The 23,701-nt window shown below is 36.9% G+C and overlaps 1 protein-coding gene across 1 annotated transcript in view; it reads right to left on the bottom strand.

The window, feature by feature from the left end:
• Window positions 1-23,701, bottom strand: part of PICALM (phosphatidylinositol binding clathrin assembly protein) — a 71,387-nt gene that overhangs the window by 9,872 nt on the left and 37,814 nt on the right. The window contains exons 6-20 of the mRNA XM_067315014.1: window positions 23,376-23,487; window positions 22,097-22,203; window positions 20,862-20,903; window positions 20,075-20,160; window positions 18,687-18,810; window positions 18,194-18,330; window positions 15,297-15,397; window positions 10,110-10,259; window positions 8,539-8,622; window positions 8,106-8,186; window positions 5,202-5,309; window positions 4,123-4,254; window positions 4,008-4,038; window positions 3,017-3,116; window positions 1,467-1,490 (exon numbers count right to left, since the gene is read on the bottom strand). Coding sequence (XP_067171115.1) covers window positions 1,467-1,490; window positions 3,017-3,116; window positions 4,008-4,038; window positions 4,123-4,254; window positions 5,202-5,309; window positions 8,106-8,186; window positions 8,539-8,622; window positions 10,110-10,259; window positions 15,297-15,397; window positions 18,194-18,330; window positions 18,687-18,810; window positions 20,075-20,160; window positions 20,862-20,903; window positions 22,097-22,203; window positions 23,376-23,487 — 1,419 coding nt within the window. The remainder of the gene's footprint in view (window positions 1-1,466; window positions 1,491-3,016; window positions 3,117-4,007; window positions 4,039-4,122; window positions 4,255-5,201; window positions 5,310-8,105; window positions 8,187-8,538; window positions 8,623-10,109; window positions 10,260-15,296; window positions 15,398-18,193; window positions 18,331-18,686; window positions 18,811-20,074; window positions 20,161-20,861; window positions 20,904-22,096; window positions 22,204-23,375; window positions 23,488-23,701) is intronic.

Raw genomic sequence — 23,701 nt, 5'->3', positions numbered from 1 at the left:
AGTACAGCAGTTAGCACACTCAATTCAAATAGGTTAAAAGTCCTCTTAATGTTTTGCAGATGTGTTTGTATTAACCTCAACCTAAGTTAACTTTTATAAAAGTTGCAAAAAATTTTTTGTCAGAGAAAATCTGGGCTGCAGCTGCATTTTGTAAACAATTTAGCAACAAGTATGTAAAAACAGCTGATAACTCTTAGAAAGAAGCTGTAGAAAAATACATTAAAGACAGTTCTTCACATCGTAGGCACATTCTTTGTTTTACAGTCTTATCATCCACTTTCTAAATTCGTATTCACTTTTACAAGGACAAAAAAAGTTCTCTCAGACTATAATTTGGTGCTTATAAATATTCAGGTAACTTGCTGCTGTCTATCCACTCCACCTCATTAGTCTCTTCTTTAAAAATAATAGTCTAACTCCCACGTTCTTTGCTGTAGAGATTACAGTTCATGACAGGACAAACAAAGATAATATATATCTTTTGGAATATGCAGCTTTTTGATACGGGAAAGACACAAACAGGGAAGCAACAGAATATTCGTAATATTAGATCAATGAAGCAGATAAACACCAAGAATAGGACACAGCAAAGCTGCTCCTGAATTCAGTTCCAAGGTATCAGCTGCCTTTTCACAGAGAGTGGCCAATGTTGCCAGCATTAACTGCTATAAAAAATAAATAATCCCTGATCAAAAATTATCTAGATTGTTTACTACCTAGATTGTTTACTATCCAAATATTTTAATTTTTTGGGTTTTTTTACGTTTCTTTGTGTACCCACACCTACACACATACAAATATGCTGACTATAAGTATTTTTGAACGCTCGAAAATGGACCTACCATCCTTTATTTACAGAGTTACCCTGCAATAAAAACAGAATACAGGGAAAGACCAATATCACTGTTGCCATAACAAAAAAAGCCCTTGATATGAAAGACTACATTCCTCGGACAGCAAGCCCAGGTTATTTATTGCTTGCCATTTGTAAACTGTCAGCATGGATTTGCTTATTTTAGGTGAGTACTAATGATATATTGGTCTCTCCCCACTAAAAAAAAATAAAAATCCAAGATCTACCATAAATGTGGATCAAGTGCCAAGAATAACAGAAGCCTGTGAGATTTCATGCAGTTATTCAAACACAAACACCTTATCTTCATTCAAAATTCACCAAGTGCATTAAAGGCAGCACAGACACACACCCCAGCTATCTGCCAGCAAATGGTACAGTTTAAAGCAAGGAAAAATAATTTTGGTATTTCCCATGCCATCATTCGAGTCAAGAGCCTGCAGAACACCTATGAAGTTCATATATGCTAGGAAAAGCTCAAATTTTCGGCACACCAAAGATTTTTAAAATGAGAAATGTGTAAATAGCGAGAAGGTTATGAGATTCTGCTACAGCAGTGGTTAATATCAGCATGCCAGTTGATTGCAAAAAGGCTGCGGGTTGTTTCACTTACGTATTGTGGAAAATGCATGCCATTCTGTATTTCCCAGGGAAAACAATTACATAATGCAATAACACTGGATTAGAAGCAAATACTTACACAACAGAATATACACAGATAGCATTTTAGTTCACAAGTACATTAAATGTCTACCCCAACACATTCTTGTAATTCAAGTCATTTACTGAGGCAACACACATTTTGTGATACTGTCACCGTTAATAGGTCTGGAATTCTGTTTTGCATAGTCCATTTATTTGGTATATGCCTTTTTTCCAAAGACAAGAAAGCCTTGTTTTCAAAAGCATATTTATTTAGCAAGCAGCAGCAAGTCCACAATAAATAGACCAGCAGAGCAAAACAAAGTGTTTTTTTTTTCCTAGATTACTTTTATTTCAAGACTTTTGAATAAAAAGGTTTCACAGGAAGAGAAACATCCCAACAGTATCTCTAAACAACAAAAGCTGTTAAAGGCAATGACTTATCACAAGAAGATGTATATACAAGACAAGTTATTCAACAGATCAAGCACACAAGTAAATTCAAACCACCAGTCACTAAGCAGGTGAGTAAATTACAGTTTCTACAACATCTACCCATATTCCAGTGATGTCCCCAAACATTTCCCCCTACGTAAGAGATCTGAGTTCACAGGGGCCACCCTTTAGGGAAGTGGTAGCAGATCTGGAGAGATGAGCTTTCTCTTTCCAAATCTGCCGTGTTGTATTAAATTGTCAATTCAGCCTCCCCCAGTCATTCAGAGTCAGATGCAACAGACTGCAGGGAACTTTTTGTTACGTATGCTGTCAGTGTGCAATTCTCCAGGTAATCGGTGAAAGCGTGAGTAGGATTCACATGTAGAAAATGTTCCATTAGCATTGTGAAAACTACTCAAATAAACTCTTACCCTTCATTTTAACAGATACATTAAGAGCAATTCATTTCAGGAAAAACACAACAAAACCCCTCACCAACACGACATGCTGCCAGTGCTATAAAATAGGAAAAGTTCAGCTGATGACCAAATTGACACGCATTAAAAATAAGCCCACGTATCAATGCAGGAAAGCAGCAGTTACATTAAGAAAGCTATCCCACATCACTACAGACACCCCCACAGGTATCAGAAGACAAATCTCTCACCCCACTCTCACCCCAGAGCAAGCTAACTCATCATGTAATACAGGTTTGACATAACCTAATGTACCTTAAGAACATGCTTTTCACACTTCCACTCATCTGGACTGTAAAGTAGCCCCACACACCACTAGATTTCCAGTTCTATGCCAGTTTAGTGAAATACAAAGGGAGCTAGAAGAGAAGATGTTCAAGTACTACTCAAGTTTCCGCTGAACTTACACGTTGCATTGTAAACTATTTACTCTAACTGCACATCTGAGAAAAACAAATCCAAGCACTACTTATCTCAAAATGACCATTTATTCAATTTTCCACTGCTCTTTCACTGCGACTACGTATCATCTCCAAATTTCTCTGCTACATAGCAGTCTGTATAATTAAATCACAGAGAACTCGCTATTTTAAAATGTGTTTTTGCTTACCAATGTTGGCGCATTCCATGCAGTGGTAGGTGCAATTTTGGGTTGCCAGTTGGAACCACCTGTTAGTTTCTTTTCACCCGGCTGAGTCCAATTCACATCACTTCAAATAAAATTAAGAATCATTAGAAAATACTGGATTTGCTTAAAAATCTCCCTCAGATAAACATTAAGCATTTCCTCTTGGAAATGTGACACTATTCTTTTTTGTTAGTGAAGAAGCTCATTTAACAAAGGAGTTAAAATAAAAAGTCTTATGATGACTTGTTTCAGCTGAAATAAGACATCCAACATGACCACTTCAGTTTCATCTAAGCTCAATTAAGTTCCCCAGAACTGACTTCCCCAGGTAAGTTAATCTAGCTCGCTTCTCTTGCGCAAAGGTAGTTTAGTTAGGAGTAACTGCATACTAGATTTCTGGATGATTTCAAAGTTGGCACACGCTGCCCTCACGGACCTGAATGAAATATGGTGGTCACATTCTCATCTTTCCTGCTAGAGAAGATGTTCACTGCAGCAGTTCCCCAGGGATAGCTGTTGTTGAATAGGCTCGGCTTTGAAATTTATTTCTCTAAGGGTCAACCACAAGTCTGAGGCTATGATTCCAAAACCATTAATACAGCTCTAAACAGTTGTATTGCAGCTCCAGATCACACAGAAGTACTCGTATTTAAAAGATGTGCTATGATTACCTATAACTACAATGAAGCATTTTGATGGACTGATTTCCTAAATATATACAAAGCCTGAAAGGAATGGGAGACAGGAATCAGGACATCTTGTCCATTATCACTGTCACCACCACTCAGCCGAGGGCCACTTTCAAACAACCGTCGACAATTCACTGCATCTTATCTGAGAAACAAAAACACTATTCCAATCAGGTGCTCTGAAGGTTAACATTAGGTCATTATTTATGGCTCTGAACCTGTACTTTCATAAAATTTTATTATCAAGAAAGTCAAGATTTGCAACTTTGATAAGGAATACTCACTTTTTAGTAGTTCCATTTCCAATGCCCAAATCTGTGACAAAGCAGGAAAAGATATTATTGAAATTCTATTCATTTATAATAATTAAGTATTTATCTGTTAGTGTTTAATACTTACTGCCTACAAGATTGGCTAAAGATGAATCCAGATCATCTGACACTAATTTGTTAGGTGGTACTTTGGCAACTGGAAGACTCTGGTTTTGGGAGGCCACTGTTGGTTTTAGGAGACCACCTAACTCATCAAAACCTTAGAATGACAAACAAAATAAGTGACTTAAACCATAAGCAGCCCATGAATGATGTCACATTCAGTTAAAGAGAAAGCAAGTTCAGCACAAAGGTTAAAATGTGAAACCTAACCTAGTAATGCTACAATACACAAGAGGGTTAAAACAATTATGCCTCTGGATAAAGGTGATATTTACTGCAGAAAGAAATAGCTATTTGGGGATTTCATTCTAACTAGTCTAAATATACATTCAATGGATTTACATGGAATAGATCCACTATGACTACAAAGCAATCAAAATGCAAAACAAAAAAATAAAGACCTAAAGAATTTAAGTCTTATCAAAATGCATATGTTTTTGCTTTTTGCAGATTTCTGGTTTGCCCCAGAAGAGTCCAATGTCAAAAAAGCAATGTCAAAAGACCGGAAAACATCTACTTTCCAGATGTTCAAAAGGACAAAAAGGGTACTTGATATGATTGCAATTTTAATTAACTGTGTATGGTTGACAATTTCTCTTACACGACCATTTTCTGAAAATAATCTCTACATTCAAAAAATAAGAAATAGCAAATGTTGCACAGCTGTAGAAAATTAAAAAGCAGCTTTACCTCTACCTCTTGCGACCACACTTTACAAATGCAGACTTAATTTCAGTTGACAGCACATAAAAACAAAAGGCGGCTATTCACTGTGTAAAGTTTCACATGCATAAAAGATTTAAGTGAAAGATATCAACGTAAACATTTCAACACAGTTCATATAGAAGTAGTCAGCAAGGAAACGTTATTTGATTATCAAGTAAAAAAATATGGATGAAGAATGCAGCTATTGACCTTTTAAGTCAGCCTTCCTTTCTTCAGCCGGAACATTGTCACAGCAGTATGAGTAAATACAAATTAAGAGCTTTATACCTCAAGAACAAGAAAAAGGACATATGTCATCTATTTGAGTAAGTATCTTACCACCAGAATCTAGAACAACATTAGAAGACTTGTTTCCAAACACAGACTCAAAGTCAACATTAAGGCCAGCTGATGGCTGCGGCTGAGCAACAGGAGAAGGAGTGAACCCTGGGGGGGGAAAAAGAAAAAAGGTTAAATTTTTTTATACAGTATTTCCCATTAATCCACCTTTTTTTTTTTTTTGGCTTATCTTGCATAAAGAAAAGTGCAATTATTTAAGTACTGCAGAAAGATTAGAAATACCTGATAGGCCCAGATTACTCCCTGACATGGAAAGGTATGTAAGGGAAAGAGCAGGAAGCAGTTTATTCAAAGTTACTCCTCCAAAGAAAGTTTTTGTTTCAAGAAACAGGACGAATGGACTATAAAAGACTCTCTCTCCCTTCCCCTTCCATTGCTAAGTCTTTAGTCTAGCTATTCATATAATCCTCGTTCTTTTTCCAGCTACTCACAATAAACCTATCAGAGAAATAACACCGTGCTTCTGCAGGAAAAGAACCCCAAGTTTACAATCTTTTTCAAAATTACCTGCCTGAAGATTATTCCTTCCATCTATTATATTAGTTGAGTAGCTCTTTCTTAGATACATCTGGAGCAAGACCCACACTATGACAGGATGCCTCACTGATATGTAGCAACTAATAATGCCTTCCATTATATACTGCTAATACCAATCTAAATATATTAAATTAATAATTTAATAATTTATCACAAATAATTGTATAATAAAGCTTTTTTGGACCCACATTTTGCAGAAGACCATATTTAGCAATGAAGTTGCTAGTGGCAAGATAGTGGGAGTTACAAAGTTTAACACAAATATCACACCAAAAGTTGGTGGTGTAGCAGTACAAAAATGAATATTGATTTGTTTCTAAAAATCTTTTTTTTTGATTTTTATATATACACACGCTTAGAACATGTAGAACATCTTGATATTCAGGCAATTACAGTTGTGGTTATTCCTCTATATGAAAAGCATCAAAAAATGCAATGCAATCTGAAAAGCAGCTTTTCTGGTTTCTAACAGAAACGTTGATAGTACAGAGAAATAAAAGGATCACAATTACTTCAACAGTGAAATATTTTGGTGGGCAGAAACAACCAACGAAGAACACTTTTGGTGTTTATTTCAGCTTGCTGTGACAGCATCTCATTTCAGCCTTACTATCTTCCTTTCACCTAAAAATTAGTAAGTATAGGATGCTTTCTTGAATATAAACTTCACAGAAGAACCGAATTTGGATCACCTGTTCCTTCCAATCCTATTTGTCTCAAAGGAACTTACAACTCAGCTTGAAGGCAACCACCTCTCAGCTTGAAGGCAACCACCTCTCAGCTTGAAGGCAACCACCTCTCAGCTTGAAGGCAACCACCTCTCAGCTTGAAGGCAACCACCTCTCAGCTTGAAGGCAACCACCTCTCAGCTTGAAGGCAACCACCTCTCAGCTTGAAGGCAACCACCTCTCAGCTTGAAGGCAACCACCTCTCAGCTTGAAGGCAACCACCTCTCAGCTTGAAGGCAACCACCTCTCAGCTTGAAGGCAACCACCTCTCAGCTTGAAGGCAACCACCTCTAAGCACTTAAACAATTTACCTTTTATTAAAGACAAATCATAGAACTTTGAACACTGTATAGCAAGATAAGGGAAGCACTAATGTGGGAAAAGATAGAGGATAAACAAAATGAGTCTCTTTATAGCATGTATACTATCAAGTTGTAGCAAACCACTTCAGAGACCCTGAACTGCAGATGAGAATTCCTTTGATGGGGATGTGCTCTTAAAATCACATCTGTATAAACAGACTTATAATAGCTCATATCTTTCTTTAAAAAATTGATGACTTAACTGCTACAAACCAATCCCCTGCTTTCATATTTTAGGATGTTTCAAGCTGTATGAAGATAACTAGGTAAGATAAGCCAGAAGACAAAGCAATACACAGGACTCATTTGAGTCAGTCTGTGTGAAGAGAACAAATCCTGCTTCTATCTACCACCAATTCAGAGCATGTTGTCTAACATGGGTATTTCAAAAGGTGCAAAATAAAAGCGCTGTTTTTAGCCCTGAAGTCAGTATTTTTAAATGGAGTTCTACTGAGAGAACGAAACAACGGGAACCGACAGGCAGTAATCATTCTATTTTTTATACTTGCAACAAACTACAGAATCACAGTTTTTAATCATTTCGTTAAACTGGTCTAGCTAGTTTCTATTCAAAGCCACTAAAACAAAATGTGACTTTATAGTGCCTTGAAGCATCAACTCCTCCACAAACCACATAGGATCTTCCTAAACGTTGCACAGCAGCAAAGTTAATAAGCTACCTAAACCAGACTGAACAGGGAGAGCTACCTGCCACAGGCCACCTAACAAATATCAGCATGGTAGCCCTGAAGCAGCACCGTACCGGGTTACTGCACAGGCATTACATAGCTGCACAACTGATTATCAGCTGCCTTAACTTACAGGTTATCTTTAAACAGTGCACTAAACTAATACAAAGCTTTGCAACACAACAGGAGAGATGTAATGCATCAACAAAAATGCCAGAAGCAGTGAGAAATCCAAAACCCTTTATCTTAAGGCAACAAGGCAGAGTAAGGTGAGAAGATGTTGATAACATGGAAGTCTTTCATCTGGTATGTAACAATATGTAAACTAGATGAGACCCCAAAATGGAGGTATTCATTTTACATTTAGGCTAAATAAGCATTAGTCTAGTGCAGACTGAAAAAAAGGTATACCATTTGTAACATCTCGCATAAGCAGCGTTACGTGAATCAAAGTGGGCGCCAACATGATAAACGTACTTCTGTAGCTAACGAGTATACCTACTAGCTCTAGGTACACAACGCACTCAAATATCTGTGTTTGTGGTAAGACTGTAGCCCATTACCTACCTCCAAATAGACCAGCTACAGAAGAAGGCTCATTGCGGAAATGAGAAGCATTAGGGTAAGCTTGAGGACCACAAAAAGAGTCTGACAAGGCATATCACAAAAGAGAAAAAGCCAGGAAAGGAGAAGAGGGACAGTTACGGAAAGAGAACCAAGATATACTGTTTATTTGCTATTCCAAAAAAAATTTAATTTCAGCTCAAAGTTAGTCTATAAAACCACGTATACTCAAATAACATGGAAGCAAAAGAATCAAATACAGACATACAGTAAGAAACAAGTTTACATTGTCTAACACAAAAGGGAAAAGCACGGATTCAAAATTACAGCTATAATAGGATAAACATAATTTTTTTTCTTCTCCTCCAAAGTAAATGCCATGTTTTACACCCTTGGGAGACACGAGTGTAAAAGCTTCAAGGCATTTTTCTTATACCTGAAGTACAACGATACAGCCCAACAGTGGATTCATATTTGGTTGCCACAAAGGGATTTAGTTCAGTAAGTGGATTGTAATGATCTAAAGAACCAGAAAGAATTATTTTAAGTCCACATTTGCATTATCATAGCACTTTGGGCTAGAAACTAAAACTGCATTTACATTTCACAGATCAATTTGTCAGCAAAAATTACAGTAATTGGTTATATATCTTAACAAGGAGACTTTGGAAGGGAAGGTGATGCGTTCAGGCTGTCCATCTCCAGGCACTTTGAGGCTGTAGTCTGAAGAATACTACACCGAGCTGGGAGCTTCACAAAAACCCACCAGGCTGCTTGTTCACAGCCCTTCAAGGCCACAGCTTTTTGTGCAACTGTGGAACAAACTGACTGAATAACCCTACCAACTTTCCTCCTGGCCCCACCAAAACAACCCTCCCAAAACCTACCCCCCTAAAAACAAACAAAAACCACAAACAAAAACCACTTGCATCTTAAATGATCGTTCCATGTTTGCATGCAGCCATACAAATTTTACCGCAAGCATAGGAAAGACTGATTAGAAGCACAGACGGGATTATCATGTAGTAGTACCAGCTTAACATATTTTTAAGTTACTGCCTCCACCAGCTAATCTTCCCTGGGAATTCGGGAGAGAAGCTCACAACATGAGTCCTTGCACTCTGAACGCTCTTGTCTCTCTTCCTCTCCACTAACCGGAGAGGAGCAAGGAAAGTAGTCAGCTGGGGTGACAAAATTTAGGTGGCATGAATCTCTACTTTTGTTATAAGGGAGTCTGGAGACTTCTGACAGCAATTCTAATGGGGTTCAAACTGCAAAGTGAAAACCATTTTGGTGCAGGAAGACAAGACTGTCTTCAAATCTAACCTCACTTAAAGACAGAACTGACATGTAATTAATCTGATTCTTATTCTAAGAAAGCTAACAACTCTTCAGACTGAAAAGTAATCCAATTACTATGTACTTTCACCAACAGATGTTTTAGAAGGGTTTATAATGACAGCCATGCTGAAACACCTCAAAAGTAAGTTTAACAGTTTTAAAGAGGCGAGTCATTAGGTGATTGCCTATTAGGTAATGAGTTTGAGTAGACCATGTACCAGAAAACGTGTGGCTTTTGATCAGTTTTGTTGCTATCATGGGGAAAAAAAAATCCTCTACCAAAAGAGTTGGACTAAGCTCCTATGTTTAAAGAGAATTTCATAACCCAAGGAACACCAAAGGCAGCATTTTCTTTCCTTTTTTCTCCCCCAAACACAAGAGATTTTCTTTGTGTAAAGAAACACTCAGACACAACTGCTTCTACTGTAACTATGTTTCTTTACATGTTCCAAGAATATGTATAGCAAGAATACCAGCTAGGTATTCAAGCAAGGATTTTAACACTATGTTCCTGGCACAACTACTAAATCAAGTTCTACAACAAAACAAAACCAGCCCCAAATGACTAGGTCCTAATTTCTGAGAAGCCCCACAAATATACTTTAGAAACTCAAATGAGTTTAAAAGTTTAAGAAAATAAGAAATTAGTTTAAAACGGTACTTTACCAACAAACATTTCATGTGTGGGTGTCCTACTGGTGAAAGTAGATACATCAGAAGACACAGACAGATGAGCAGCATCGTTAGTTTTTGTAAGGAAAGGATTTAGGTTTGGAATGGCATCATCAACACTATCAACAGTAGCAGAAAAAGGATCTGTTCAATTCCAGAGAGCAAGAGAGAGAAGAAAAGGGAGATGGATTTAGTTGCATGTTACTTCTCAGGTCTAGAGGAGTAAGAAGAGTTTAGAAGAGTGCAGGAAGTACAGTTTTCTCTTGACACCTCTAAATTTGGGATGACCTAGCTGTTTAATCCAAAATTGTCCAGAATTATCCATTCTCTGCTCAAGAAAAATACTACCAATATTAACTAAACAGTTATTTTAATTAATATCATCTTGGTCTTATAAGGCATGCTTTTTCCACAGTATGTTTTATAAAGAAAATGAACATGTTATCTCTCAGCAGACCCAATCAGTTTTTGCTTCACTCATTCGTATCCTGACACTCAAAACAAGTTCTCTGGAACAGTGAGCATCTCCTAGCATAACAGGACCTCAACTGCTAAGTGAGGCTTCTAGGCAACACCACCCTACAGACATCTTAAAAAATACATATATTTTAAAAGATTATTTCTTTTAATAAATATAAATAATTATTAAAACTATTTTTATATATATGTAATGAATGCAGCTGTTAACCTGTACATTTCCTTCTACTAATGTCAGAACTGTGTTTATGGATTTTTTTTATTGGATTTCATTAAACACCATGAAATTTTCTAGAGCTAAGAATACACTGAGGTACCATGATAACAGCACATTGCTCACTGCTCGTAGCATCATCAGCAACAAAATTGTTATAGATGTGCCATTAGCTGCAAGTAGAGTCTCTCCTCTTCAAGGGACAACAGTCAGCGAGCAATCCAATGCTCCTTACTAAAGACTGTTGTCAGACAGTACAGAGGAAGGAGGAAAACATGAGTTTATGTGAGTGACTTCCAGAGATATATAGGAGAGTCCCAAGTTTTCTTGGGGAGGGATATCATTGCCGAGCTACAATATTCTTATACGCCAAGATCCAGTAAATAATTAAGATAGGAGGGGCAGCTAGAATCAAATCACTTACTGAGAAAAAGCAGTGTGGTTTAGCTGCCTGGTTTCATTGCACATGAATCTTAAGTGAAAACTCCCTAATGAGATTAGCAAGAGTTTTATGTAGCCCCTTACATGGCTTTGCATTATCACAGTGCTAGAACTGCAATTTACTATTCTGGGCAATGCCACTGGACTGGACTGTCTGAATAACAGCTGTGAGAGAGATTCCTTAAGTACTTCCGTTTCTAGAACTTCCCCCCCGCCTCCAACTTTGCTGGGCAGATTACCGATTTCATCCACAGCTCTTGCAAATACTGCCACAATGCAGCTAGCAGCTTCAAGCTGCAAGTTATATTTCCCTGCCCAAATCCGACCACTTGGTTCTTAGCTATAAATCCCATGCAACTTGATAAGAGGTGGCCTTCAGTCACCTGTAAGCCCTAAAGAACATGAAAATTTGAAGCCATAAATGCAGTTTTCTTTGCAGTCTTATATCTGCTTTGATTTTCTGTAAGCTCAAGGTATCTTACACAATGAAGAGCTGACTCTTCTCCCAGATTGCTTGGCTACGTCTCAAGAATAAGTGAAGTAGTTTATAAGTCATTCAATCGGCAGAATGAAAACAGCCAACGCTGAGTAAAGGATAAGCACCATATATTAATACTGTATTGTAAGATACAACAGCAGTATGATATCTCGTATTGTCTTGTGTATTTTTTAAAGGCTAATATTACTACCTACTGCACTTGTGGACCTGCCAATCATCTGCCACTGACTCCTTGCTTACAGGTACTGCTTATAGTTGTTTTCTGCTACGAATGCTATTTTGGAAGCTGTAGAACAACCAGATCTGACAATAAGATAGGTCAGTTTATCCATCAAACAGTTCATCCTTGCTGTTTCGGTTGCTGCTTCACATTCTTCTGATTCTACTGATTTTCCTTATAACTGACACAAAATCCAAAAATAGACAGCTCAAGCTGTGATTATTTCCCAGCGGACCTATTTGTTTCGGTTCCGAAGTTTAGGTACAAATTGGTAACTGGCAAATATACCAACTCAAATACAGCAGGCATGGTCTTCAAACAACTCAGACAAACAACTTTGATAAAACAATATGAAAAAAGTTAAAAAAGAACAAAGAAAGTTTTGCTATATTTTCTTGAAACTACTATCCACCGGAATTATTTTACATGTGCACTCCACAGGAAAATTACCAGATACCCTCTGTTCTCAAATTCCAAAGCTGGATATGGAATTTCATGTGTTTTGACTAGCAGGACAACACAATACAACTCTAAGTTTATAAGAGCATCATGGTATTCTAATGCGTTTTCAGATTCTCCGCAAGTCTGTCTCCTGACATACTGGTTCTAGCCAGCGTATTCAGTTTTGTCTGGGTCTCAAAAATTTCCAAAGCTCATAAGAAAGGCAACTGAAAAAAATGAATTGGGTTTGGGTAATTTATATCCTGGCATACACAGATTAAGAAATTGCTGTCTCTCCTGACAGTAGTTCCTCAAATTTTCTAAGACCGAAGCCCATCCTTGAACATGCAGAGCATCTGTTTGCACCAGTGGGAATCACTCTGCACCTTCAGGTTATAATTAGCCATTAATGATTCAGGTGTGTTTAAAAGTCATTTGAATTTTGCAAACTCCTACCTTTAGCATTTTACCTGGGAGAACAATGACAAAGCATTTCTCCCTGTGACAACTCTTACAGCTTGAAAAAAAGTAAATTGAAAATACACAATTACATAACTCAACACATTCTCTGGGAGTCTTTAACCTCCTGAGCATTAAGGTTTTTTGAAGCAGAAATTTAAAGGAAGCAACCCAAATATAATGCCCTTGTAACAGTTCAATCTGCCATTACACTCCTAAGATTTGCTGCGTAAAATTATTAAATAGTAACTAATTCTAGGCTTACATTCCATCGCAAGTCAATTTGTACCCGGTTTGATACTCTTCTCAAAGTCACCGTATACACCAAATACAAACACCATCATGTCAGAAAATTACCTAAGGGAGGGATGCTGTGCAGTGGTTAGAGCACAGGACTGGAAACAGCTCAGGTTCCATTCTTGGCTCTGCCACTGACTTGCCGTATGACTTCAGACAAGTCAGTTAATTGCTCAGATTTCCCCATCTGTAAAACGTGGAAAGCACTTCTTATCTACCTCACCTATGTGAAGTGAGTGTTCATGTTTGTAAAACTGATTTTTTTTTCTTTCTTTTTTTGGAAGAAAGGTAAGGCAAAAATAGTGATCCCAGAATCTTAACTAAACTTCAGCAGACAATCTGAAATCTTCACGATTAGTTAAATCTTAGAAGTTTTTAGAAATGTATCAATAGTAAGCAGATACATCAATGACTAAAGAATTTTTACCAGGAATAATTCATAACACTGGAAAAAAGACAGACTTTCTGGCTGAATTTCAGATTGTAAATAAAGAAATACTAGATTGTGACGTGACCTTTGTGAAGACAGTAACTTTCCCTTCTATTCACCCCCCCATGAGATAATTAAGATGAGCTGAAACAGAAGATATATTCCAGAAAGCAGACAAGATGAGCTAAAACATCCTTCTCCATTTCTAAATGCTAAGCTTCTTCGACACTGAAATTTGTATGCATAACTTGATACACTCTCCACTGCATCCTTCTCGAAAAGATGCTCTGATCAGCAAAATTAAAGGACAAGGTAAACTACTTTTATTCACTTTTTGAAGCTATGACATAAATTAATATTGCCCCATCACTCAAAATTCTGTGCAACTTCCCTACAAACAAATGCGGAAAGGTACACAGAGTGCAAGGACACAAAAATAAATAGAAAAGTAGAATACATACATCGCTTATTATGAAGATGTTAGCTAACCAGAAAGATGTTTGGAAAAGCTATAGCTCATAAAATAAAATAGTGAAGGAAAACTTCAGAAAACAGTATCATTCCAACACCTATGAGACTTTCTGATGCCAGCAACTCCATTTTTACATCACAAAAGAAAGTATTTTAACAAGTTTCCGATTTACAGAAAACAGCCTGGAAGTAGCCACACAGTTCCAAAGTTCACTATTTTACTAAGTGCCATTAATGTAGAAAAGTAAAAAGAAACACCTTAAAGACATTAGTAATCCTCCACCAGTGTAACCAACAGCGCAAGCAACCAGTATCTGCTACCTATACCCACAGTATTCCAGAACATTGCAAAGCAGCAAAGAAAAAGTGGAAGCTTTGAGTACATGACTAATGCTCTAATAGCGCTTGAATGAATAATCTGGCTAACGACTTTCGAGAATACTCTTGCCTCGCCTCCCTGGTTTTACAGACTTGCCTGCATCAGTAAGATCATCTAACATTCATTCAGTTCCTCCTTGCAGCAAAAGCAGAATGCTAATCTGGCTACTCTGAAAAAAAGTGTCAGGGGGGAAAGTTCTTTTTTAACTTCATCTCTTCACTTACAGATCCAGCACAGCTGTTTTCTAATTTGTTTCTGTAGTTAAATGACAGTTTATCCAAAATCCTCTGCTATATTTCAAAGAGGTGCCTTTGTTTTCAATATGTAATTCTTGATTTTTTTTTAAAACTTTCTATGTGTATTTGCCAAGCAATTGCCTCCTTTCCCAGTTCTCTATTACTACCTGCAACATTGTTAACTTGTTTTAGACCAAAAAAGTAAAGTCTGTGCATTTAAAAATTCTGTACTCAAGTTCAGTATGCCACATGGGCTGACAGACATCATCACAGAACTATGACTTCTCACAGATAAGTTCCTCTAGCTTGCTACATGACTCGCTTCTGAGGAGAATAATTATGAGGTTGACTCAGTCAACAATTAAGTACATTTTTACCAATTATTCTCCTATCAAAACCCTTTGTAATCACCTCAGGCATCTGCATTATTTTAATCTGTACCTGGATTTGATTTTTTCCATTCCCTTGATCCACTCATAGCTTGTCTTTGCTGAATTCAACATAAGGTTTCCAGTAAATTTTCTGTTTTTAAGGAATAAACAGCCCATACACTAGGAGAAACATTCAGGGGAGTAGAGCCATAAGAACTAGAACCACATCCAATTTACAGTCCTTACCTCCCCAGGTACTTCCTACTTGTGGAGCAGCAGATATAGGATGCACAGATGGATGAAAAGTTGGCTGCAAATCAAGCAGATCATTTGGCAGCTTTGATGTGCTATAAAGACAAATTAAGATAACTGTTTGAACGTCATGAAATAATTTTCAATACAAGGAAAATGCTAACAACTGGCAACCACTACAAAAGCTTTGCTACACATTTAATGGATATGACTAAGCTAAATCAAGAAAGTTTGCTGAACTCTACATTTTTAGTTTTATAGAAAAGAAATTAATTTAGCAAGTTAAGTTCTCTGTCATGCTAAGTGACTTCTGCCAAAGCTGTCTAAGACTCAAACATAATCAGCCATCTCAACCTCCTCTAACCCCAGGGCTAGAGCATCTTAAGTTCAGTGATCTTCAACAGCTTGTAAAAGAATTTTATGAAACCACTAAAGTATGTTAAAACTAGAGTAATGGAATTTTTTGTAATGGGTTCCACCACCAAAATGTCACACCTAAATTCCACAACTCATACATCTTTCCACTTTCAACCACTGTTGAGAAATTGCCTCACATCTACCACCTATTACAGATTTCTTTTTTGGGGGGGGGGGGGGTGGGGGGGGATAAGAAGCCTTCAGACACTTTGCCAACTGGTATACTGAGACTGAGTCATGTGGATGACAATTCATTTAAATGCATCTTTTAGACTACTAAAAAGTAAACCGAAGTCCAAGAACTTCACTTTTCATTTTTGTATGATATCTGAAAAGTGAAATACAACTACTGCAATGACTTCAAGAATCAAACAGGAACAATTAGATTGCTTTGTAAAGTGTTAACTTCATACTTCAAATTCCCCTTGAAAAAAAATGGGAGCATTGGCCTCTGCCCAGAACTTTCACTAGCACGTTAAATAAACCAGAACTTGCACACGTGTCTGCCACACAACCCTAGGTACATGATATGGATATTTAGTTGATACTTGAAGCAATGACGTGTGAGATTTTAAAGTTAATCTATGTAACACAGTATGACACCGTCATGAATAATTATTTTTTGTATTTATTACATGATCATCATTATGGACAGAAGCCAAATCACTGTAGCATCCAAGCACCTTTCAAAATGACACTGTGACAAGAGCCTAATGGTCTGAGGAACAACCCCAGAAGGGACATTCTAGATCACTGCGCAATCTGTTGCAGATCCTATCACTCATATCATCCAGGTTTTAATATCCCATTTCAACAGGGACTGAAATCATATTTTGCAACCACTGCTAAAAAGCATCATGGTCTGGGCACAGCCCTCTAATGTGAATATTGGACCCACGATGATTTTCAGGTAAAGCTTGTTCAAGGTATGATAGGGATTACAGGACACGTTCCATCAATAGCAAGAAACTCAATTCATGACTCAACAAATCCGTTTCAGGTTCACAGGAGCTTCTGCTGTAATCCATTTGTTTGATCCTAAGAGCCATACTGCCAGCAACTGTTTTTAAAGATGAAGACAAATTAGCATTTGTTTTTTTGAAAAGATATCAAATCCTAAAGGATTCTTGCAGACTACCAGCACACTGGAAATACCTCATATGGAACACATTCCGGTACTTCAAAATAGAAGAAAAGCGAGATTTCTGATTTGCAAGTATTTTTTTGCGAAAAAACAGAGTACACTGCAGAATCCTACTAAAGCAGATAAAGTAAATTAAAAAGCTTTTCAGCTGCTGCTAATGTCTCCACAATGTAGCACCTCTGGCTGTTTAAAAAAGCTTTATCAGAATCCTATGTTTCAGACCTCTTAAGAAGCACGATCAGAGCATGATCACATAACTCAAAGTTACAAGTTCAATGTAATTATCTGACCATTTCAAATATTTGGGCCTCTAACAAACAACATTAAAAAAAAATTTTATAAAGTCTTTCAGTTACTAACACTGCCAGATTCTCTAGCTCATGACACAGATTCTGTTTTTTTTTTTTTTTTTTTTTTTTTTTTTTTTTTTTTTTTTTTTACAAACTATCTATTTTCTACATCCTTGGTGTCAAGTAATTTCCTACAACCATTTTCTAATGGAAAAAGCAGGCTACCGAAGTGCAGACTACTTTAAGAACAGCAGAAAGTAAAAGGGGGCAAGTAGATTCTTATGTAAGCTCTAAGGGGACAAGTAAGCATTCCTTCACTAGATTTAGGATGAAATCCAAACCAAAATATGCTTCTGGAAAGCCATTTCCTTCTTCTATACTGACAAAAGCACTGCACTCTTATTATTTGACTGGTATTTTACAGAAGGAGCTCACACTCTCATATCAACAGTTCCTGCTAGTCAAAGATCAGGATTAGTGTGGAGTACTCTTGCCCCATCCTTGCAAGTCCTTGCAGACAGATGTTCCAGATGCAGCTTGGACTGCAAAATTTGCCTCTACTCTTTCCAACCTTGTTTCAAGCTTCCCTTTTACTAAAAAATCTACCAAGAAGATTTGTTACCACTCTGCTTTTAAATACCTAGAAGTGCAACATAAAGTTCAGCATTACCTTTAATACCTCCCATACCAAACATTTATTTGACTTTTCCCAAATTACCTTGAAAGGTTCTTTGGGACAAGGCATGTATGCTTTCCAGTTCCAACTGATGGCTCACATGCTAAGAACAGCTGCAAGGGCTGTCAACAGTTGGCTCTTATCAGAAACTAAACTGTAAAGGGAGGATGAAAACACACTTTCTATGTTGTTATTCACTGCAATAGGATATTTTTCCCCCCATCAACTTTATCAAAAAATATCACTTCTTATAAATGAACTCTACACAGAAACAACCTTCTCCGAAGCAAGCTCCGCAGCAGACACTTAGAGGAAACGTCAGCTGCAGCCCATCTCAGAACGAAGCAGCACTATTGAAACATACCTGTTTGAAGAACTTGGAGTAGAAAAAATATCAATGGCTGGTGTAGTCATTATGCTTCCTGCTGCAGTCGACACAGGAGAAGCTGCAGTTGTTAACGAGGTATGTGGTTTCTTTGCAAGTTCTTTTAGACGCTGTTCCTGTTGAGAAAATGAGTTGGCATAAGAAATCCAGCAACTTTTGTGTATATGACATTGGAGTTAAGTAAAACAAAACGGAAGAATTCATTGTACTTATTCCACATAGTAAAGTGTCACTTGCATATAAAAGATAATTTACAAGAGTCAGTGATGCCATATATCTTTCAGAAACTGTTTTAACAGACTGTTTACAAGTTGTACGATATATGTACATAGGATCCTACTTCCAGTCCTTGCCCACAATACACATTCAGTATGAATAATCCTGGCTCTTCCCCTGCTCCCCTAAGAATTTTCATAAGCTATCAGTAAGAGCATAGAAACAGTATTTTCAATTAAAAACCCAGTATGCCTACCTTTAAAGCTTTTAAACGAGCCTGCTCTTCCTCTAACGCAGCTTGTTTTTCCCTTTCATCAACTTTTGTGAGGGACAGGCCAGTGCTTGCAAGGGAAGAGACTGCATTGGAAAGGGTGGTAGCCCTAAAGTAATTGGACAGGAGAAAAGCTGGCTGTTAATAGGTTACACGTGATAGGAACATATAGAAAATAATTTACCTGTATCCACCCTCCTGCCCAGTTTCCTTCTGAACTCTTTAAGATACTGGTTATAGAGTTTATCTTGCCCTGTACAACAAAGTGGTAAACAATACACTGCATGAACTGCAAAATAAAAATTCCAAGTAATCATGCTATCTCCTCTCTTGTGTTATTGGATTTCAGGTCCCCCCCCTTAAATGTTTGTGCTCCAAGTTGCACCACAAAAATTCACATTTGAAGCTTTGTTCTTTTCCTATGAAACTATTTAAACTATGAAACTATTTAAAACAAGGTGGTGTATTTGTAGATGCACAGGAATCTCTGATTATCTAGGATCTAATTCATGGTGCTGCTAATTTAATAGGTTTAAGAGACTATTAATGAAACAAGTATACCCCAGAGCAGAAGTTTGCAAGAGGATGCAAAAAGATACATAAAATAAAAACTTAATTTTCAAAACAAGCTAATAACCTTACAAAAAAATCAAATAATCAGAAAAGTAGCTAAGTGTTGCTAAACCCTAAAATTGTCACTATCATAACAGCATATTGGGTGCATTATGACATCCCTCGTTTAAACATGTGATAAAGAAATGCTATTTAACTTTGCTAGTCTTCTGCCCCCCAGTATTATGCGTTTTTTATTTAAACATAATAATGTCAGTTGCCTAGAGGATTTCTTTACATTTCACTTTGCATTTTAGCAAACGCTCAAAATCAGCAAATGTCTTTTACCACATACTTTTATCACTTTATTCCACCATTACTTTAAACATCAATTCTGAACTTAAGGATTTCTGGAAGCATTTTCTTCCTTCTGAGAAAAAGGAATTAAAGTTAATAGAATCTAAGGCCATTCATAAGTTGTGTGCTTTATACAATCTAATTACTACCATAAAATGAAGATTCCCAGGCAGTAAGTGAAAACACCCTTAGTTTCTCTTCAAAAGTTCAAGATCAGATCTTACACTTTTAACTACTGTTCTAAAGGAAGTGTTTGCAACTCTGGATTCTAGTTCTGTTGATCTGGAAGAAGCTGTCTTAAATACTCAACAAGAAATATGATAACTGGCTACTCCAGCATTGCTAATGCAATACAATCTTCATTGCAATAGAACCTACACAAACCTTAGTTTATGATGGAATCCCAAAATAATGGATTTAACATTTGATTCAGCAATTGTTTAAAAGAACAAGGGCATAGGCACCTGCTTGCAGCTGTGGAATCTTTGATTTTCTTTCCTTCAAGAGAAGCTAAATGTTGTTCCAGAGCATCAAGAAGGCTACTCGGTGCCTGAAAAAACATCAGGAAACAGATATGAAGAATCGAAGACAAAGTTACGACTTTAACAGACTGCAACTAAAGGATAACTAGCGCAGCAGCTCCGCATACTGACAACATGCTTTGGCATCCAGTATATATTTAATTATTTGAAATATCAAGTGATGTAGTCTCATCACTACCTTACTGATAATGAGCCAACATGACACAGAGTAAGTACTGAAATATGTCAAGAGATGTTAAAGAGCTACGAAAGAGCAGACAATTGGAAGCAGTCAATATTTCCAAGATACTAAGAAGGAAATTGTGCCTAAAGTCATTTCTACATGCATACTCTGCACAGTGACCTTCACAAGTGATTTAAATAGGCATGCAGCCAAAAAACCAAGTTTGCTAAAAATCATAGCTCCATAACATCGTATAAAAGCTTCATTATGTGAACTCACAGACACAAGTTGTGTCTTCAAGCATGATGGAAATTAACTTGACTGAAAATCAATTAGAGTATGACAAAAATGATCTGTAATACTTTACAATAAGATCATTGCATATGAAAGCCAGGCTCTGACAGGGGTTGGATTTAATCACAGACTTTGAAACAACCTGGTGACAACATATGCAAGAGTGCTTGTGTATGCCACAATAGCAAGTTTTTCTGATTATGCAACCCCCAAACGGACATGCACTGACAAATGCGTAATAGGTTTATCTACCTGGGAGAGATCTGGTATGTCTCCTCTGTCAATTCCAACTTGCTGTAAGAAGACAAAAGAACTTTAGAACCTGTTTGCATTTGTTAAAGGCAGAGATGCTCAAAAAGCAAACAACATGAAGATGAACTCATGCAAAAGCACAAGCCTTTGTGTGCACATTTTAAATCTCCACAATTTGGACTCTAAAATGGTTGGTTATAATAAATTCTTCTTTTAAATGTATAAATGTTTGAAGTAGGCTTGGTATAGAGATATTTTAACAGATACCAAACACTAATTGCCTTAGAAACAAGAAGTACCAAGTGCTTCAGAATTATAAATTAGAGAACTTTGTCTATCACATAATTTATGGGATAAGTTATCAGAACTATTGATATACAGCATCTGTTTGCTAAAACAAAGCACCTTTAAAGCTTTTTGAAGCAGCTTTACTTAACAGCTATTGCTCTTTCCTAAAGAGCATATCAGATATAAAACGCTGTGCAGTGTGAATGTACATTTTTACAATAGAAAGATAAACACTACCCACTCAAAGGACAGAGAAAATGAACCAAGCTTTACTATCATAACATTTTGCATAAAGTCATAAGTAACTTAAGAAAAGCAGAATAAGTACAGAAGCACAACTCACCTGAGAAATTACGTAATGCTAGGACATTATTTCAACAATGCTTCAGAAACAAATATGTAACAAGCTAGATAAATTAAAAAATGTTTGGCAAAGTAACTGATTTTTCTTCTATGCTGGCAAATCCTTGTACAAACATATCCATAGGAGCTAGCCAGGGCACAGCTTCAAAACCAAATACTACAATATATTCAGTTACTTGTCTCAATTTCTTATTTGTTAAGCTGTTATTTCATCTAAGACTTAACATGGCAGGATAAGGGGTTTCAAACGAGACTACAGCTAGAACCATAAAAAGAAGAACATCACACAGTTACTTTCCTTGTTTACAGTAAGGTTCTTTTTCAAAGATTGCCCACAATTACTATGTAACAGGGAAATAATAAAATACCTATTTATATGTCCTTCTTAAGCATAAGATAAACTAGTAAATATTTTGTTTTCTACACAGTCCCCAAATGAACTAATCACCAGGGTAGAGACTGGTAAAAATGACCCTTGTTGGAAATGAAATCAGATGGACTGAAACAGTATCTGTTTTATCAGAAAATAAGCACTTTATAAGAGGTTTCAGACGAAGGGCAAAGTTTGGCTGACTGAGGTTTACCTCTGCAACTTTGAGGAACTCTGAGATCCGTGTCATTCTAGTGAGGAACTTTTTATATATATCAAGGCCTTCCTTGCACTGGTTCTTTTTCATATCAAAGTATTTTTCTATAAACAGTAAAAAATATTCACATTAAATAAGAATTTAAGCATCCTGCATTGTTATCTGTATATATTTCCAAGTAAAAGTATATACAAGATGACAAACAAAACATTTTCAGATTTTTCAGATTTTTGTCATGTTAACTGTGGAAATCCCACTCTGTCAATCATGAGCTACCAATACACACGCAGTTACACCTTACCTGCCAGGTACTAGATGTCACATAAGCATAAGCACCCTAGCAGGGACAGATTACCCAGAGAGATGTAAATTCATTCTCTCGGAAAAAAGTTTACAATGTAACAGTCACAAGCCTACTCTATTCCAACAGCCACATATCAGGCAAGGCATCTGGATAACCTCTGCAAGACTGATGCTCTTGTTACAGTCTGATCTACAACGAAGAGCAACAGGTTACAAAACACTGAGTGCTGAAAGCCTATTTCCATATAAAGCGTCACTCAAAACAGGCATCAAAGCAACTGAAGACGAGTTCTTATTACTGAGGCAAAACAACTAGACAGTGGCTTGAGATTAGAAGCATGACTGTCCTTCACTGACTAATCCTGGATTTCACTTTCCACATTGAAAGCACTGGGTAATAACAACAAGTAGATAGCTGTACCCAATCACAGAATACAACTAAATCAAACCCACAGGATATTTTCACCTTAGTTTTATTATTTGCAGGTGTAGATTTCCCTATGCCTCCATTGTGGGCAAGTGAAAGAGCCTGAAGCCTGAATTTGTAATTTCCCCCAGTATACACGATATGTTTTAGAAATATTAAACTTTACGGCATTAAACTTCGGATAACCAAGCATTTGCAAATGCCGTAACTGCAAATTCATAAGTGATCATACCTAGTTCCAACCCAGAAAGAACAGACATCTTGTTTCCAAAGAAAAAACATTGGTTTCAACGAGATAAATAAAATGGTACAAGAAAAAAGTGAATAAAATCTTGAACTAGCTTTGTTTTTAGAATCTACTTATCCCTGTAAAAAATGCAATTGGACAAAAAACCTCACAAACAAATCTGTCTTGGAAAATACAGTAATATTTTGATATTTTGCACAGCATAATTACTTCAACTGCTGGAAAAAGCAGCTGTTCACGATGGTTTACTGAACCCCTCCTCCCCAAACTTCAGCATTGCAGAAAGCAGTTATATTTACCCAACAGGTTAATAATTCCTTCGTTATAAGCTGCAAACAGTCTAATGGCATCTTTGAAGAGGAGCATGAAGGCAGCATTAATTACACCATTTGTAAGTTCATTGCTATTGACCTAGGAAGGTAAGAAAACAGTTAATTCAACTGAATTGGTCCCTTATCAGAAAACTCTTAGCAGAACTTCAGTACTCTGTCCCAAAGCATGCTTTCCAACCATCTCAGACTATAAATAGAAAGTAGCAGCACAGCAAGCCAACAGAGGATCTCTCAGCAGAGGATGAGCCAGTGTTAACCAACATTAATATTAACTAATGTAACTAAAAGGCAGT

The sequence above is a fragment of the Apteryx mantelli genome, chromosome 1 (assembly GCF_036417845.1).
Source record: "Apteryx mantelli isolate bAptMan1 chromosome 1, bAptMan1.hap1, whole genome shotgun sequence".
Lineage (NCBI taxonomy): Eukaryota > Metazoa > Chordata > Aves > Apterygiformes > Apterygidae > Apteryx > Apteryx mantelli.
The sequence above is the reverse complement of the archived record's forward strand: the minus strand, read 5'-3'. Positions and strand labels throughout refer to the sequence as shown.